The following is an 18,600-nucleotide window of genomic DNA, read 5'->3' as shown; positions in this document are numbered from 1 at the left end:
GCCGGGCTGGGCTCTGTGAGGAGTTTTTTTGGTAGCCCGGAGCAGGGCTGGGCTCTGTGAGGAGTTTTTTTGGTAGCCCGGGGCCGGGCTGGGCTCTGTGAGGAGTTTTTTTGGTAGCCCGGGGCCGGGCTGGGCTCTGTGAGGAGTTTGTTCCTGGCCCGGAGCAGGGCTGGGCTCTGTGAGGAGTTTTTTTTTGGTAGCCCGGGGCCGGGCTGGGCTCTGTGAGGAGTTTTTTTTTGGTAGCCCGGGGCCGGGCTGGGCTCTGTGAGGAGTTTTTTTGGTAGCCCGGGGCCGGGCTGGGCTCTGTGAGGAGTTTGTTCCTGGCCCGGAGCAGGGCTGGGCTCTGTGAGGAGTTTTTTTTTGGTAGCCCGGGGCCGGGCTGGGCTCTGTGAGGAGTTTTTTTTTGGTAGCCCGGGGCCGGGCTGGGCTCTGTGAGGAGTTTTTTTGGTAGCCCGGAGCAGGGCTGGGCTCTGTGATGAGTTGTTGGTAGCCCGGGGCCGGGCTGGGCTCTGTGAGGAGTTTTTTTGGTAGCCCGGGGCCGGGCTGGGCTCTGTGAGGAGTTTGTTCCTGGCCCGGAGCAGGGCTGGGCTCTGTGAGGAGTTTTTTTTTGGTAGCCCGGGGCCGGGCTGGGCTCTGTGAGGAGTTTGTTCCTGGCCCGGAGCAGGGCTGAGCCGTGTCGGCTCTCGGCTGCTCCCTCCTCACTCTGGCCCCTGTGCAGCTCTGACAAACGCCGCTCCAAGCCCCGGGACCGCGGCGGGGCCGTGCCCCGGCCGGGGGCAGCAGCCGGAGCAGGGGGGGGCACGGGCCACCCCTCGCCCCAAACCCACCGCCCTGTGTGCGTCAGGCGTGGACTTCTTGTTCCAGCTGCTGGAGGATGTGGCTGTTATTTCCAGTATTCTGCTCTATTTCTGTAGCCTTCAGTGATTCCTTGAGTGCCTTACATGGCTTGTGGACAGAATTCCTGACCAGGAGTTGAAAATGCCCCTGGACCGACGCCGGCTCCTTGGCAGCCCTGTGCCCCTCGGCCGCCGCCGGCAGCGTGCACAGGGAGAGATTTAGCTTCGACTCAGGAAATCGCCGTGTGAATATGTGTATTAAACCCTGTATGATGTGCTGTACAGTTTATAAAAAGGGACTACTGTAAACTTATGCAAAACGTAACGCAGAGAAAATGGAGGTTTTTGGTCCGCTGGCTGGCGTGCCGTGACCCGTGTCCTCTAATCCTACTCCAGAATCATATCCAAAATACAGAGCGTTGGGTTCAGTGCTGTGACAGCAACCTCCAGCCCCAAAACAGGGACTGGAGCGATCGACTAGAGAATTTTACAGATATTTTTGTATTGTGATTCCTACGATATATATCGAGAGACTTTCTATTCCTTTGTAAAATACATAAATTATTGTCAACTTTTAATTAAAAAGATCTGTTTTAAACCTTCAAATTAGATGAACTGGTTTGGGGTTGAGGGGATGGGGAAGCTGGGCTGTGACACCGGCCACCCTGGGGGAGCGGGAGATGCCCGGCAGGGCTCGAGAGGGGGGCGTTCACCCGATCCCCGCGGCAGCCAACCCCGCGCTGTCTCTGCCATCACACACGCTGGGAGATGTCACCTCCCGGTCGTACGTGGGGACGGGCACGGGTGGATGAGCACCGGGAGGGGCGGGGGGTCCTTGGGCAGCTCTTAACGCGGCGCTGGGCTCTCCTCCCCAGGGCGAGCGGCTGCGGGAGCGCAGGGGTGCGGGCCCATGTCGGGGCGGCAGGAGGACGCTCTGCCCGCCTGCTTTGCGGGCCTGGGTGCGGGCAGCCCGCGGCCGCGGCAGAAGCGCGGCGGGATGTTCTGCAGCGTGGAGGATGCCTTCGACAACAAGACGCTGAACTTCGCCTCGCTCGCTGCCTCCGGAACAGCAACACCCGTCGGGGGGCACCGCCGCGACACCCAGCCGGGACCGAGCCCCGACCCCGGCCCCGATCCCGACCCCGGCCCCGCCGCGGCCGCGCTGCCCCCGAGAGCTCCGGCTGCGCTGCCCGACGGCTGCGCGCAGGTAACGGGACCGGGCCGGGACCGGGCCGGGGGCGCCTCGGCGAGCCGGCCTGGCCGAGCCCGCGCCGGGAGGGCGAGCGGGGACCCGTCCGGCTGTCCGCCTGCCGTCCTGTCCCGTCCCGCCCCGTCCCGTCCCGTCCCGTCCCGTCCCGTTCCATCCCGTCCCGCCCCGTCCCGTCCTGTCCCGTTCCATCCCGTCGCGTTCCATCCCGTCCCGTTCCATCCCGTCCCGTCGCGTTCCATCCCGTCCCGTTCCATCCCGTTCCATCCCGTCCCGTCCCGTTCCATCCCGTTCCATCCCGTCCCGTCCCGTCGCGTTCCATCCCGTCCCGTTCCATCCCGTTTCATCCCGTCCCGTCGCGTTCCATCCCGTCCCGTTCCATCCCGTTCCATCCCGTCCCGTCCCGTTCCATCCCGTTCCATCCCGTCCCGTCCCGTTCCATCCCGTTCCATCCCGTCCCGTCCCGTCGCGTTCCATCCCGTCCCGTTCCATCCCGTTTCATCCCGTCCCGTCGCGTTCCATCCCGTCCCGTTCCATCCCGTCCCGTCCCGTCCCGCGGAGCCCGTGCCGGAGCGGGCGCTGGGCCGGTCCCTGCGGCGCGGCTTTGGGCAGGGCCCGGTGCGGGGCCGCCTTTCCTCGGGGGACGGAGCTGCGAGCGCCCCGCCGGCCCCGCCCGGCCCCGCCCGGCCCCGCCCGGCCCCGCTCGGCCCCGCCGGACCGGCTCTGTCCGCGGCCGGGCGCGCGGCGGGGCGGGCGGGGGCGCGCACGCAGGCGGGGGCGCGCGGCGGCGGGCGCGGGCACGCGCGGGGGCCCCGCACACACGCGGCGGAGGCGGCGGCGGCGGCGGCGATGTCGCAGCCGGGCAGGAAGAGCGTGAGCCGCGGCACGGTGAGCGCTCCCCGCGGGGCGAGGGCTGCGGGACCGCGGGGCTGCGAGCCGGGGCCGGGCCGGGGGTCGCTCCGGCCGCCGGAGATGGAGCGGGGCGGGCGGTCTCGCACAGCCGGGGAGCGCCGCGGGCTCCTGCTCGCCCCGGGGCGAGCGCCCGGCGGTGCCGTTGCCGGCGGTGCCGTTGCCGGCGGTGCCGGTGCCGGCGGTGCCGGTGCCCGCGGGGCCGAGCCGCTGCCCTGTCCTTCCCCCGCAGCCTGCCCCGCTCCGCTCCTTTGTTGCGCGTCCCGGCCGGAGCCCGGCGGTCCCGGAGCTTTGTCCCGGGGCCGCCCCGGGGGGACAAAGGCGGGCGGGCTCCGCAGCGCGGCCGCGGGGCTGCCCCGCCGTGCCCCCGGTCCCCTGTGCCGCCGGGGCCGGAGATGAGCTCCGGGCACGCTTTTATCGCGGGATGGGCTTGGCAGTGTGAGAGCATCTCGCAGCCCTGTTCTGCTCCCCGCCTCAGCCCGGGATCCCCGGTCCCCCCGCGGCTCTCCCGGCCCCGGCCGCGCTGCGTGGGAGGGGATTCCCTCCTCCTGGCGCCGGCGCTTCCCGGCAGGAGCCGGGACAAATCCCTCGAATGCGATGCCTTGTGTTTTGTTTTTTCTCCTCTTGCCGGCTCGTGGCAGAGCTCCCTTGGGAAAAGCCCGGTGGGCGCGGGAGCCACGGACCAGCCGCGTTACGGGGCTGCAGGAGCGGATCCCGGGTGTGGGGCGCTGCCGCCGGGGTGGGCATGGGCTGAGGATGGGGGTGAGGATGGCCATGGGGTGAGGATGGGGATGGGGTGAAGATGGGCCCCACAAGGGGAGGGGTCGTCAGGCTCTCCCATGGGGCAGCAACGCTGAGGCTTCTTTTGATTGATGTTATGGGACAAGGGGAAACAATAAAGACAATAAATCCCTGACAGTTAAAAACAAAAAAAAAAAAAAAAGGACTGCAATTCTTTAGTTTTCCTTTTCTATGCCAGCGATGCTCTTTTAAACAAGCTCCAAAATGTTTCTAGGCAGTTTTGCCTCCGGACCCGGCTCTTTGTGGTGCAGCATCTCCAGGCTGTGCTGCCACGTGCTCAGGAGTCCCTCAGCTGGTTTTGTGCCCAGGCCGTGCTCTTTGTGTTGCCCATTTCAGCACTGCAAATAATTTTTCAAGCAACACCAGAGATCAGGAAAGGAATCCTCTGAAATTAGGCTGCAGCTCCACATAGACATCAGGGCTGCTGCTTCCTAAATTTTCTAGTTAAAGATTCTGGGTGAAGATTCTGCAAATCTGAAAACTGTGCCAGTGTCTGGCTTTGAAGTGAGGCAAGTCCTCGAGGCTTTATCTGCCTCTGCCGCGACTGTGAAAACGAATGAATGGCAATAAATTACCAGGTTAATGAGATGCACTGAGAAGCCTCGCAGCCGGAGCTGAGGCAGGAACACGGCTCAGCCCTTGGAGCTGGGAGTGCCCAGGGCTGCCAGGCTCAGTGATGCACCCCTGGCTCTTGCCTCCAAATGACAATTTCATATTGCAAATGTAGTTGTAGAATAGTCTGGATAGACACTGAACTTGAGTGATTGGAGGGAAAATACTAAACCTAGATTTACTTAAAGCTTGGAATGAGTAAAGTGGAATCCAAACAAAAAAAAAAAAATCTTTAAAAAACTGTGAATTTTTTTCCCATTAGAGTGACCACATTCTAATCAAAGGAGGAAAAATTGTCAACGATGATCAGTCATTTTATGCAGACGTTTATGTGGAGGATGGCTTAATAAAGTAAGTTAAAAATTTATATTTGCTTACGTAATTTCTTAGAATGATACAGTGCCTTGGGATTTGAACAAGTTTCCTTCCCATCATTTTTTCTTGAGAATCTTTTAGAAAAATAAAGGCAGCGTTTTAGAGTAGTGTCAGGAAAGAGGTACGCTGCAGTTCTGCAGCTGGAAAGACTTGCAAAGCACTGGCAGCCTGGGGAGGAGCAACAGAGGTTGTTCTGGCATCCTCACTTCAGAGCTGTTGCCAGCTAAGAGGAGATCTTGATTTCCTTTCCAGACAAATCGGAGAGCACCTGGTCGTTCCCGGCGGCACCAGGACCATCGATGCCCACGGGCAGCTGGTGATGCCAGGGGGCATCGACGTCCACACGCGGCTGCAGGCGCCCGCCATGGGCATGAGCTCGGCCGACGGCTTCTTCCAGGGCACCAAGGCAGCGCTGGCAGGAGGCACCACCATGATCAGTAAGGGGCAGCACATCCCGGCAGGCTGCTGCTTTCTAGCACAATACACCAGGCCTGCAGTCACTGCAGGGATGTTTGTTTACCTTCCCAGCACAGAAATGTCAGTTTCTGCTGGACAAATCCAAGCACCACAAAGCTAACTAAAGGTGTTGTGCACTGTGCAGAACCTCCTTCCCTTGCTGCACACGGAAATTAAAAATACACACGTATATTAAAAACATCTGTCTGCTCCTGGCTCGCCTCACCAGAGAGCAAGACAGAAGAACACTTTAAACACCTTTTAATATGTTTTTAACAGCTCTGCAAGTGTGGGGCATTTTCGAGTTTCTCAGCTTTAAGCACAGGCTCCATTTTTGTGTTAATGTAAAATAATTTTGCTCTCTGTTCTGTTCCTACTCCACTCCCAAGAACCACTGCAGCGTGTGACTGCAGGACCAGTCTCAGCAGTCCTGGCGTAGCTCCCCAGCGAGCCCACAGCCAGTGCTGCAGGGAAGCGATGGGCACTGGGGGCTGCCCACGGGAACTGCCCCAGGGCAGAACCACGGCAGCGCTCAGGGCGCTGCGCTGGCTGAGGAGCAGCTGACAAAGCCATAAGTGGGGTTTGCTTACTGCCCTTGTGTCTCTCAGCCTGGGACACCCATTACCCTCGTCCTCAGCAGCGCTGGAAGCGAGCTGGCACTGCCGTGTCCGCGCCCACGGCAGCGGCTCCGTGCGCGGGGCGCGGTGCCCGGCGCGTGCCCGTCCCTGACACGCGTGCCCGTCCCTGACACGCGTGCCCGTCCCTGACACGCGTGTCCCCGCAGTTGAGCACGTGTGCCCGGACGCGGGGAGCAGCCTCCTGGCCGCCTACGAGCAGTGGCGCGGCCGCGCCGACGGCCAGGCCTGCTGCGACTACGGCCTGAGCGTGGACGTCCCGCGCTGGCACGAGAGCCTGAGGGAGGAGCTGGAGGCCCTGGTCAAGGACAAGGGTAAGGGCAGAGGGACCCACGGGGTCGGGGTCACTGCAGGGTCCCGGGGCGGCGGTGGCAGCCCCGCTGTCCCCCGGCACCCGGCTCTGCAGGGACAGCGGGGCGGCCGCGCTCCTGCCCGTGGAGCTGGGACCTCCCCAGCTGTCCTCGGCCGTCCAGGAGAGAGCTGTGCATGGGGACACGGGCACCAAGTTCCTGCCATAACGTCTGGGTCTGTGCCCTCACCTTTGGGCAGCCTGGCCATGGAGAGGGATTTTGGAAGCTAAAGGAGTAGGGCTGGCCACCCTGACATGGGCTGCCAGATGTACAGAAAAAAAACATTTAAATTTAGAAAAACCTCCGAGACAGGGCTCAGAGAAGGAAACTCAGCTTTAAGTTCTGTAGTGGTGCCGTTGTGCCTGTAACTCCTGTGCATCCCGAGGTATCCCTGGGACATGGCTGGCTGGAAAGCAGGAAAGTAGACCAGGACAGGGATTCATGCATTCATTAATACCTATTGCCATGTTTGGAACTACACTTTCCTTCAGATATGCTAATGCAGAGCTAAATGTCTTCAGTGTAATTTGTAGTCTTGCAAGCAAGGGTTTAATTGGCCAATTACCATAGAAATCCAGAGTGAATTTCCTATTAAAATGCAGAGTGGCTGAAGTAATGGAGCTGTTCCTTGGAACACAGATGAAATACAGCTGTAATTTGATCACTGTTTGGTATTGCTTATTGCCTCTATCTATTCAAAATACAGCAGCAATTCATAGAATCATGGAATGGTTTGGATTGGAACAGACCTGATCCCATTCCCTGCCATGGCAGGGACACCTCCCACTGTCCCAGGTGCTCCAGCCCCAGTGTCCAGCCTGGCCTTGGGCACTGCCAGGGATCCAGGGGCAGCCACAGCTGCTCTGGGCACCTGTGCCAGGGCTGCCCACCCTGCCAGGGAACAATTCCCAATCTCCCATCCATCCCTGCCCTCTGGCAGTGGGAGCCATTCCCTGGCTCCTGTCCCTCCATCCCTTGTCCCATATTTGAGAATAAGCCACAGACTGAAGCCAGCACTGGAGGAAAAGCAGCCTGGGAGTGAGGCACACTCTGAACGAGTGTGCATTTGGAGGCAGTCACAGAGGGTACCTAGCCCCAAACACGGACCACAGAGGTTTCATTTTTTGGTTCAGGTACACCATAAAGTCGGGGTTTATTGTCTTTACAACTCCCAAGCTTTGGGGTCAGCGGGGACATTTCCCACACCAGCCCTTGGCTTTACTTTGCCTCCAGTGTAACCCTCGCCAGCACAAGCCCCCGGCCCAACCCACACCAGGGCAGTGACAAAGGGACAAAGCCACACATGTCCTTTTCTTTTTTCAAGGTGTGAACTCCTTCCTGGTGTTCATGGCTTACAAGGACAAGCTGCAGTGCACTGATGGCCAGGTAGGGCACCCGAATGCAGGGAAAGGCACAGCCTCACTCTGAGCCACGGGGGCAGTGGCGGGGCTGAGCCGGGCCCCCGCTGTGTCCTGGCAGATGTACGAGATCTTCTGCACCATTCGGGACCTGGGGGCCATCGCCCAAGTGCACGCGGAGAACGGAGACATCATCGAGGAGGTACCGTGTTTGTGTCCACTGGGACCCGGGGGAGACCAGGGCACTGGGGAGGAGAACCCCTGCCCTGTCCCTGTCCCTGTGCCTGCCCTGTCCCTGTCCCTGTCCTGTCCCTGTCCCAGTCCCTGTCCCTGCCCTGTCCCTGTCCCTGCCCTGCCCTCACCTGACCCTGTCCCTGTCCCTGCCCCTGCCCTGTCCCTGTCCCTGCCCCTGCTCCTGTCCCTGCCCTGCTCCTGCCCCTGTCCCTGCCCCTGTCCCTGCCCCTGCTCCTGCTCTTGCCCCTGCCCCTGTCCCTGTCCCTGCCCCTGCCCCTGCCCCTGCTCCTGCTCCTGCCCCTGCCCCTGTCCCTGTCCCTGCCCTGTCCCTGTCCCTGTCCCTGCCCTGTCCCTGTCCCTGCCCTGTCCCTGTCCCTGTCCCTGTCCCTGCCCTGCCCCTGTCCCTGTCCCTGCCCCTGCCCCTGCCCCTGTCCCTGCCCCTGCCCCTGTCCCTGTCCCTGCCCCTGCCCCTGCCCCTGCTCCTGCTCCTGCCCCTGCCCCTGTCCCTGTCCCTGCCCTGTCCCTGTCCCTGTCCCTGCCCTGTCCCTGTCCCTGCCCTGTCCCTGTCCCTGTCCCTGTCCCTGCCCTGTCCCTGTCCCTGTCCCTGCCCTGCCCTGCCCTCACCTGTCCCTGTCCCTGTCCCTGTCCCTGCCCCTGCCCTGCCCTCACCTGTCCCTGTCCCTGTCCCTGTCCCTGTCCCTGCCCCTGCTCCTGTCCCTGCCCTGCTCCTGCCCCTGCCCCTGCCCCTGTCCCTGCCCCTGCCCCTGCTCCTGCTCCTGCTCCTGCCCCTGCCCCTGTCCCTGCCCCTGCTCCTGCTCCTGCCCCTGCCCCTGCCCCTGTCCCTGTCCCTGTCCCTGCCCTGTCCCTGTCCCTGCTCCTGTCCCTGTCCCTGTCCCTGCTCCTGCTCCTGCCCCTGCCCCTGCCCCTGCCCCTGCCCTGCCCCTGCCCCTGTCCCTGCCCTGCCCCTGCTCCTGTCCCTGCCCTGCTCCTGCTCCTGTCCCTGCCCCTGTCCCTGCCCCTGTCCCTGCCCTGCCCCTGCTCCTGTCCCTGCCCCTGTCCCTGTCCCAGCCCTGCCCCTGTCCCTGTCCCTGCTCCTGCCCCTGTCCCTGCCCCTGTCCCTGCCCCTGTCCCTGCCCTGCCCCTGCTCCTGCTCCTGCTCCTGCCCCTGTCCCTGCCCTGCCCCTGCTCCTGCTCCTGCCCCTGTCCCTGCCCTGCCCCTGCTCCTGCTCCTGCCCCTGCCCCTGCCCGGGGAGCTGCAGCCCCAAAGCCCTGGAGGGAACGGGACCCTTTGTAGCAGCGTGTGCAGGCAGAGGAATGTGCAGGAGGATCAGAGTGTCCTGTGGAATCATCAGTGTCCTCATGGATCTCCACATGTGCTTGGGTTCCCAAAAAGCACTTTGGGGGTTCCTAAGGGATGACTGACTACCTTAAGTGATGCTTTAGCCTGTTATGTGTCGTTTTTAGGAGTATGGATTACTTGAAAAAATCAGGAGGTTTGAAGCTTTTACAGTAATGTCCGTGACATTGGCAGCATTTAACTCCACCATCAGCACTTGGGAATTCCTTGGTGTCACAGCCTCTGCTCATGGGCCTTATTTTTCCTTTTTACCTATAGAAAAGACAGGCTTGGCTCCAGCTCAGTCAGATACACAAGGTGGAGTTAGGCTGGCAGTTCCTTAGGCTCACGGTCACGCCAGCGTTCAGTCTGGTGTGGGAGGAAGGCTGAACTGAAAGCCAGATCCAATCCTTCAAACGGGTTTATTTGAACAAACAGGATGAAGGCTAATTCCCACCTCCTGGGATTTTATCTGGAAACGTGCTCCTCAGCTGGCTGTGGAGCCAGGCAGCTCAAAGCTGCAGCAGTGTTTCTGTAAGCTGCCAGCATGGTGCCACTTGAGCCCTGGGGACAAACTTGGAGGAGATCTGTGACAAGAGTACAGACAAATAGGCACGCTCAAAGAGCAGGGTCCTTTAAAGGATCCGGTGGGATCTGCTCCGTGGGGTTGGATTGCATCCTTGCCTTAGTGCCAGCTGGCTGGGAGGTTACATGAGACAGAGCAGCAGCGGGACAGGGTGAGGTGTGTGCTGGACATCTGCCACATGAGTGACCTGGGACATCCCAGAGCCCATCTCAGCCTCTGTCACCCTTTCCTCTGTGCCACACAGTGAAGTGCAAAGGGACAGGAATGTTTGGGAGAGGTGGCACCTGCTGCATCCCAATGACAGTCTCACATCCCTGTGCCCATCCCTGCCTCCCCCAGGCTCAGGTGGTGAGATCCCTCTCCCTTTGCTGCAGCCGTGACCGGGGCTGTGGCAGCCTGGGTGTGAGCCCCCTCCTCCAGAACCCTGGGTTTGAGGGGTGGGAAGGTGCAGAGGTGCTGCTGGGGCACAGCAGCTCCCAGGCAGGAGCATTTCTGCAGCACAGGACAGGTCTCTGGGAGGTGGCCCCGTGGTGAGTGGGATGTCCCAGGGGTGTGTCCCATGTCCCACCTGCTCAGGTGCGTTCATCGCTTGCCCCCCGCCCTCGGGTGGCTCTGGACAAGGTGTGCAGCGTCCCATGGTGCTCCAGCGGGCTGTGCCCATCACTGACTGCTCTCTCCTTCCTCCTTGTCCCCCAGGAGCAGAAGAGGCTGCTGGAGCTGGGGATTACAGGCCCGGAGGGGCACGTCCTCAGCCGCCCCGAGGAGGTAACGCCGTCAGCCCTGGCGCCAAGCTGTGGCCGTGCAGAGGGGCTGGGACAGCTCTGCTGTGGGACACCTGTGCTGTGGGACACCTGTGTCCTGGGACAGCTGGGTCCTGGGACAGCTGTGTCCTGGGACACCTGTGCTGTGGGACACCTGTGTCCTTAGACAGCTGTGCTGTGGTACACCTGTGTCCTGGGACAGCTGTGTCCTGGGACACCTGTGCTGTGGGACACCTGTGCTGTGGGACACCTGTGTCATGGGACACCTGTGCTGTGGGACAGCTGTGTCCTGGGACAGCTGTGTCCTGGGACAGCTGTGTCATGTTCTTGTGCCCGCAGGTGGAGGCGGAGGCCGTGTTCCGCGCCATCACCATCGCCAGGCAGGCCAACTGCCCCCTCTACGTCACCAAGGTGATGAGCAGGGGTGCTGCAGATGTCCTGGCTCAGGCCAAGAGGAAAGGTAACAGTGGCCTGCACAGGCAGTTGCTGAGCCTCTAAATCCAGCCAGGAATCCCATTCTGACTGTGAGGTCTGGGCAGTCCTTATCTCCTGAGCTCCCCCACACTCTCAGGGCGCTGAGGCTCGTGCTGGTTTCCATGGTAGGGTGTGCCAGAGCGAATTGCTTGGAGCTGGGAAGATTGGATGTGTTGGAAACTGTGACACTTCCATCTAGGCAGACACAGCTGAGAACGGGGAATAATCCACTTGTGATCGTTTGGTGTGAACTGAATGAAAAACAGATGTGGAGCAAGCTCCAAATTGTGGCTGGGGGTGGAGTGGGAAGGGCTGGGATCAATCCTGTAGGGAGCAGGGTGGAAGGGGGAGCACAGTCACTGCTTCCCCTGGCCCGGTGGCTGCCAGACAGACACAGGTTTGGTTAAAGGAAGGTGTGACAGCTTGTCAGAAAGTGTGCCTGGTGAAAGGAGAGGACAGACAGATCCAGAACTTGCTTTGACAGTGTCTCCCAGTCACCTGAGATAATCTAAAGGATTAGCGAGACTGAGGGGCTGCCAGTGCTGAAGAGTGGAAGTGCTGAGTGTGGTCAGGGCAGCGCCGTGCCCGTGCCCGTGCCCCCCTGACCCCGTTGCTCTGCAGGCACCGTGGTGTACGGGGAGCCCATCACGGCCAGCCTGGGCACCGACGGCTCCCACTACTGGAGCAAAAACTGGGCCAAAGCCGCCGCCTTGGTCACGTCCCCCCCCGTCAGCCCCGACCCCAGCACGCCGGATCACCTCAGCACTCTGCTGGCCAGGTGGGTCCCGTGTCACCCCTGGGCACACCTGCCCGGTCTGCATCCCGCCCACGCCCGCCCGATGCCGTTCTATCGCCTGTGGGGCCCGAAGCCCACGAGCCACCGGTGCCCCCGCGGTCTGCCCAGCAAGGGGGGCTTTGCCGGCCTGGGGGTGCCACCGGTGCCCCCCTCCCTGACCCCTGCCCTGTCCTTTCCCCAGCGGGGACCTGCAGGTCACCGGCAGTGCCCACTGCACCTTCACCACCGCGCAGAAGGCCGTGGGCAAGGACAACTTCACCCTCATCCCCGAGGGCACCAACGGCATCGAGGAGAGGATGGCCATAGTCTGGGAGAAGTGCGTGGTAGGTGCTGCGGTGCAGCTGGACGGGAGCACACGTGAGCTGTGCCTGGGCTCGGGGCTGTCACAGCCTGGTTAATTCAGACAAGCCAGAGTGGTGACACTGTCTAGACACTGCTGCAGCTTCAGAGAGGTGCCACTGAGAGACTGACACACAGGTGCCTTCACGGTGTCTTCAAAGGCTGCTGTGTGGGGACCACCCTCCGCTCTGGCTCACTCACCAGGGAGTCTCTGCAGCACTTTCTCCCACGGGTGATGAGGTGTTCCTGTCCCCTCGTGCTCACCAGAGCCCTGGGGAGGTGGCTGGGGAGAGGGGGTCTCCCGTGGGACATGGCCGTGGCCACGCTTCCAACTGCCAGGTCAGCCCAGGCCCCAGCAGTGGGGACAAGTCTCCGTGTCACCTCTGTGTGCCTGGCAGCAGGGCTGTGATCCGAGGGTGGGGTCAGTCCGTGTCCCTGCACCCCAGTGCACGCTTCCCTGCCAGCAGCACCCCTGGGGGGCTCCAGCCTGCATCCCACGGAGCAGATGTCCCTGTGCAGGCTGCAGGAGCTTGGCAGCCAAGCCACCCTGAAACCTCTCTTTGTGGGCTTTGTTCAAACAGAAATAGAACTTTTCTTAAGATGATGAGTGAAGATGGTAAATAAATAGCCTGGTTAGGTTCACTTCCAGTCTTTCTTCACTGGGCTGTCCTTAACCCTCTTCAGTGATCCTGAGATGCCTGTGCAGGAGCTGCAGCCGACCAGTGAAGGCCTTGTTTTCCACAGACTTCAACCTTTGGAGTCCAAGGAAAATAAAACCTGTGTCTCATATCCTTTATCCCACAGGGACAAGGCTTGTCCTCACATCCCCCTTCCCCTGTAACCGCAGCCCTGTGGCAGAGCAGACCCTCACCCCACATGGGCACAGGGGTGAGGGCAGCAGCTCCTCCCAGTGGGACAGCCCAGGTCTGGCCGTGGGGAGGGACCGTGCCCACCGTGGGCATGGGGCCGTGCCCACCTGGGCTGTTTCCTCCTCCCCAGGTCCCCGGGAAGATGGATGAGAACGATTTCGTAGCGGTGACCAGCACCAACGCTGCCAAGATCTTCAACTGCTACCCCAGGAAGGGGCGCGTGGCTGTGGGCTCCGACGCAGACCTGGTGCTGTGGAACCCCAAGGCTACGAAAATCATCTCAGCAAAAACCCACAATTCGGTAAAATGTATTTTAAATCATTTTCTGGGGCTGGTTTTAGAGTCAGAAGAGATCTGGAAAGCAATGCATGCTGGATCAGATCATTCAGCAGGGGAGGAGTTGTCTGTCTGGGTAAATTGATGAAGGACCTTGCATTTGCTTTTAAAAATAGTAGGAAAATATCCTTTTCTTGCTGTAAAGGGTGGGATTGGTACTGAGTGACCACTCCAAGACAGCTGGCATTTGGTAAAGAAATCTTAAGGTCAGTGTATTTGCTGTGGACAAGAAAAATGTAGGTGCTGAACTGAAGTACTGAGCTGTTGCTAAACTGCAATGTGTATTAGTTACAGTTTAATGTGTATTAAACTATTGCTATAGTTTAATATATACTGGTATTAATATAATACAAAATTTCAATAAATTTCCCGTAAAGAATATATAAATAATATAATAATAGACATATAATTTAATAAAGGTATTAAAGTGTTGCTGTAGTTTAATATGATTGGTTTTAAGGTTTATTCTCTCCATTCTAGTTTGCTTCCCACTGGAATCTTGTTGTTTGAAATATTAGGGGTTAGTCAGTTCTGACTGATGGTGCACGAGGAGCAGTGTACAAAAATGGGGGGCATTGTTGGCCTCCTCTTAAATCCTGCAGGCACTGAATATCAGGGTTTGCTTTTTCTAGAATGTGGAGTACAACATATTTGAAGGCACTGAGTGCCACGGGGTCCCAACCATGGTCATAAGTCAGGGAAGAGTTGTCCTTGAAGATGGAAATCTGTGTGTCACCCAGGGCTCAGGTCGCTTCATCCCTAGGAAGACATTCCCTGACTTCGTTTACAAAAGGATAAAGGCAAGAAACAGGGTAAGGAGAATTTTATTTGCCATAATCCCGTGTTTTGATCACAATCTCTCTGCTGTAGTGTATTGGGGTTGCTGTGATGGCAAACCTGCAACAGCAGCAGGAATATTATCAATGCTATTTCTTTCTGTGTGTTGTCGTGCAACTGCCTGGCTCCTCAGTCAAGAATTCTTAGTATTAGAGCTAATAATGACAGTTTTAGTAGCCTATTATAATGTTACAAAACAAAAATATGACTTGTAGCAAAAGGTTTTTTTTGGTTTGTATTGATGTAGAGGGAGGAATTCCTCTCCTAGCTGTGCTAGAGAAGTTTCTGTTGCTGTATTCCCAGTGTCTGCTCTGCAGCCTTGGAGGGTAAGGGATGTACATCCCCTAGGTACTGGAAATACAGTAAGATAAATCCTCCTGTGTGCTGGCACAGCTTTTGAAAGAGACACAAAGACATGCAAATAATGTAAAGAGCTTCTTAACAGCTCTGTCCTCCTTCCCTTTTCCATGTGCTATTGCACATTCTGCATCCTACACAAAGGCACAGCAGGAATCAGTAACCCAAATTAACTGCAGAGGCAGGAGCCCCGACTCTGGTGTGCCTCAGGGTGTCTGGGGTGCCTGGAGGGCAGGATGGGGACGTGCCAGCTCCCTGCAGGGTGGGAATGGCACCCAGAGAAGCTGTAGATGCCCCATCCCTGGAGGTGTCCGAGGCCAGGTTGAAAGTCCTTTAAGTCCATCAATTCCAATCATTCTCCCAGCCCTGCCCGGGCCACCACTGCCCCATGTCCCCACGTGCCACATCCACAGGGCTGTGAAGTCCCTCTGGGGATGGGGACTCCAGCCCTGCCCCGGGCAGCCGTGCCAGGGCTGGGCAGCCCTTCCCATGGAGAAATGTTCCCGTGCCCAGCCTGAATCTCCCCTGGCACAGCTGGAGGCCGTCGCCCCCGGCCTGTCGCCCGTCCCCGGCCGCGGCTGACCCTGTGCTCCCCTGTGCAGCTGGCCGAGGTGCACGGCGTGCCCCGGGGGATGTACGACGGGCCGGTGCACGAGGTGCCGGCCAGCGTCAAGGCCGTGGCGCCCGGCGCCGGCAAAGCCGCGGCCCCGCCCGTGCGCAACCTGCACCAGTCCGGCTTCAGCCTGTCCGGTACGTGGGGCCCACGCGGGGGCCTGGGTGGGGGGAGTGCCAGTGTCGCTGTCCAGCAGGACGGGAACAGAGAGCTCCAGATCAGAAGGCAAAGAAAATGAGCTCTGATTTATTTCAAATGTACTGCTCTATAGATAGAGAACATCGAGAAGACTAATTTCATTGGTCTTAGGGTAAAAACATGTCACACCATTGGTGTGCAGTGAATGGCACACAGTGGCAGAGCATATCTATAAACAATGTGAATAACAAGAGAGATTAGAGAATTATTTACATTCTTTCCCAACTGTTTCCCAGGCTCTTGCCTGGTTAGAAAACCTTTCTCTTTCTCTCTGACTGAGCTGAGAATATCCACATGCCAGGGCAAGAGAAACTTCAGATCTGCTCAGTAGCAAGGCGGTTTGTCCTGTGGCCGCAGCCAAGGGACCAAGTGCAGCACTGAAAGCTCTAGAATGTTCTGCAGTATTTATGCACAAAGCCTGGTGGGGGCTCTGCTCCCAGGAGCCAGAGCATCATTCGTTCTGCAGAAACCTGCCCAGCAGCTGTCGGGAGCTTGGAAAGCCGATGCTCTGCCCTAAAATGACTTCCATAATGGTTTTTTAGCTGGTTGGGTCACATGGGTCCCATATTGTTTGATAAATGTTACCAGTCCCCACATTTTATTATATACAAAATTTATTTATAGGAAAGCCACTTAGAATACTTCCAGAAAGAAACAATGAAAAATTAAGAAGTTCAGGCAAATACAGCCATTCCAAACTGTGCCATGGCTGTAGAGTGTCCAGAGTGGCATATAACAAAATTATCAGTATTTCCTGAGGAAATGTTTTATGGCTGTGGCATGTAAAGCAGTGGGACTGCCCCGCTCTCTGCTCTCCCGCAGGGTCACAGGCAGATGACCACGTTGCCCGGCGCACGGCGCAGAAGATCATGGCCCCGCCGGGCGGGAGGTCCAACATCACCTCGCTGTCCTGACGCTGTCCCCGCGCCGGCCCCCGCCGCCTCCTGCCGGGACGGGGCCGGTGGGCCGCCCCCGAGCTCGCCAGCTGTGCCAGCCCTTCCCTCGTAGGTAGAAAGTAGAGTGATCCCCGAGGCAGCGCTCCCAGCTGGGTTCTCTGCCAGCGCTCCTTCGCTAGCTGCTAGGAAAGCCCTTCCCTGTGCATGCGGCACCGCCACGTCCCCAGGGCTGCGGGGCTGGCTGGCCCTGCGCGCCGGCGTGGCCATGAGGGCACATCCAGGCTGGGTCGCGCTCTTTTCCAGCAGCGCCCGCTGCCCGCTCGCATCAAAGGACTTCGCACCGATGAGCGCTTGCGTGGTTCCCAGCCAGAGCCCTCCGCCCTGGCCGTGCTCCCAGGGCCACCCCCAGACCGTGTGTCCCTCGGCGGTCACAGCTCAGGGGCGAGTGCAGCCCCGTGTCCTGGGGCAGAGTGGTGCTGGCCCTCCAGGACCCGGCCATGCCATGGGCTGGTGTCCTTCTGGCAGCCTTGTTTTTTAAAGATCATTTATTACTCGGTTTTTCAGAACTGAGTGTGAGTCCAATACCCAATACCAGGGCTCGTTTGGAGGCCAGGGGCATGCAACACACCTTTTTATAAAGATTATTCTAGCCCAGTTATTATATTGAAAGGTGTGTACACAGAGTGAACCTCTGGCCATAGAGCCATGCATGTACCTCCAGGAATGGCTTTCCGTTCCTGTCTGCTCCTTGCTTGGAATAAACTTGGCTGGAAACTGCGAAATGGTGGAAGTGGTTGATCCACCCGAGTCCATTTTGTTGTTTTCTTCCTTTGAGCTTTTCTGGGTGAAGCTTGCACCATCCCATCCTGACCTGCAGGTTACTGTGCTCCCCTTGGAGCGGGGAGAGGCTCGTGATGGCAGCGTGGGGCCCTTGGTTTGCAGATGAGCCCACAACTCCAGGAGTCGGGCTGGCTTCCCCTCGGCCCACGCTGGTTCCAGTGCTGGTGAGACGTCATGGCACGTCCACGAGACACTGATTTCCCTGCGCTTGGGTCTCCAGCTCTGTCTGAGCCGGGCACGAGAAAGGGAGCAGGGGCTGTGGCGGCACAAGCAGGGATCTGATTTGCGAGTGGGGGCTGGAGCCACACGTATGGCAGCTCCAGATACATGAATCCATGAATTAGGAACGAACACACAAATGTAAACCAGGGAGGGATTTAATTTTTTGCCGAGGATTTTTTGGTCTTTTTTGATTATCTGATATGACCTACATTTCACAGCTTAATGCTGCAGTAATTTCTGAGTTAAGCACATGGGAATGTATTTGTTTGGATGTTTTATATTTAATTTTAAATTTAATTTAATTAATTTCATTTGTTGATTTTCTGATTTTCCCTGAAATTGCACCAAGGCCATTAACATCTAGTGGAAGGTGTGCCTGCTGTGGTAGGGGGTGGAATGAGATGAGCTTTAAGGTCCCTTCCAACCCAAACTATTTATGATTCTATGATCTCTTTTCGTCCTGAATAGAGCTTCAATGACAGCAGTGTGAAATCCATAGGGAATGGGAAAGATAAAACTCACAGTGTGATGGCAGTGACCTCCCCATCACCCCAACATCCATGGGGTGACAGGGATATCCCAGCACCCCCAGCTTGCAAACACTTAGCAAAGGAAGTTCCGAGGTCCCTGTGCTGCAAATGTCCCTTTCCCACAGCTGGCCTGGTTCGTGCCAAGCCCCTGGGCCAGTGAGGACCCAGCAGAGTCACTGTTCCCTCTCCCACATCACCCAGTTTGGGTCCCTCCACGGTCAGTGCTCAAACCCTGCCAGCCGTTCCCTTAGGGAGGGAGGGTTTGCATTTATTCCCTCTGTCAGGGAGCTGTCGGAGGCAGCACAGCTGCCCCAGCCTCCTCCCAGAGCAGATCAGAGCCAGCAGCATCTCTGCAGCTCTCCCGGTGCCAGGAGAGGCTGAGCCGAGCCCCACAGCTGCCTGCCAGTGGAGCCAGAGCCTGCAGGAAACACCCCCCCGTGGCACCCACACGGTGTCTGCCCCTAATTCCTTTGGACAGCTTTCCTGCAGGCTCTGGGTCAGGGACACCCGGAGACGCTCCGTGCCCTTGACTGACGCGCAGCCCCGGCTCCGCAGCACCGCGGCCGCCAGGGAGGAGCCCCAAGGCCCCAGCTTGTGCCTGGAGTGGGGATGGACCCCCAAATCCCTCATTAGAGCAGAGCTCCTCAGGGATGGACCCCCAATTCCCACATTAGAGCAGAGCTCCTCAGGGATGGACCCCCAGATCCCTCAGGTCAGCAGAGCTCCTCAGGGATGGACCCCCAATTCCCTCATTACAGCAGAGCTCCTCAGGGATGGACCCCCAGTTCCCTCATTAGAGCAGAGCTCCTCAGGGATGGACTCCCAGTTCCCTCATTA

General features: G+C 58.8%; 1 protein-coding gene across 3 annotated transcripts; it reads left to right on the top strand.

The window, feature by feature from the left end:
* The first annotated feature begins 2,831 nt into the window (after positions 1-2,831).
* DPYSL4 (dihydropyrimidinase like 4) lies at positions 2,832-16,953 on the top strand. Of its 3 annotated transcripts, none has more exons than XM_053984187.1 (14): positions 2,832-2,931; positions 4,628-4,716; positions 4,993-5,177; positions 5,981-6,145; positions 7,506-7,567; positions 7,661-7,741; positions 10,392-10,460; positions 10,796-10,916; positions 11,552-11,708; positions 11,908-12,049; positions 13,065-13,235; positions 13,903-14,082; positions 15,067-15,214; positions 16,098-16,953. In XM_053984187.1, exons 1-14 carry the CDS (start codon positions 2,893-2,895, stop codon positions 16,187-16,189), a joined length of 1,701 nt encoding a protein of 566 aa, XP_053840162.1. In that variant the 5' UTR covers positions 2,832-2,892; the 3' UTR covers positions 16,190-16,953. The 3 variants fall into 3 exon arrangements, with proteins under 3 accessions (XP_053840162.1, XP_053840160.1, XP_053840161.1); XM_053984185.1 differs by lacking the exon at positions 2,832-2,931 and adding an exon at positions 3,082-3,614; XM_053984186.1 differs by lacking the exon at positions 2,832-2,931 and adding an exon at positions 3,460-3,691.
* Positions 16,954-18,600: the final 1,647 nt, after the last annotated feature.

The sequence above is a fragment of the Vidua macroura genome, chromosome 8, assembly GCF_024509145.1.
Source record: "Vidua macroura isolate BioBank_ID:100142 chromosome 8, ASM2450914v1, whole genome shotgun sequence".
NCBI classification, from domain to species: Eukaryota; Metazoa; Chordata; class Aves; order Passeriformes; family Viduidae; genus Vidua; species Vidua macroura.
This window is presented reverse-complemented; position numbering and strand designations above follow the sequence as displayed.

Bases quoted from the DNA above. Each gene is read 5' to 3' on its own strand.
- DPYSL4 (XM_053984185.1), top strand. From the start codon at position 3,348: ATGAGCTCCGGGCACGCTTTTATCGCGGGATGGGCTTGGCAGTGTGAG. The intron at 4,717-4,992 runs GTAAGTTAAAAA...TTTCCTTTCCAG, and splicing joins GTGGAGGATGGCTTAATAAA to ACAAATCGGAGAGCACCTGG. The intron at 13,236-13,902 runs GTAAAATGTATT...TGCTTTTTCTAG, and splicing joins CAGCAAAAACCCACAATTCG to AATGTGGAGTACAACATATT.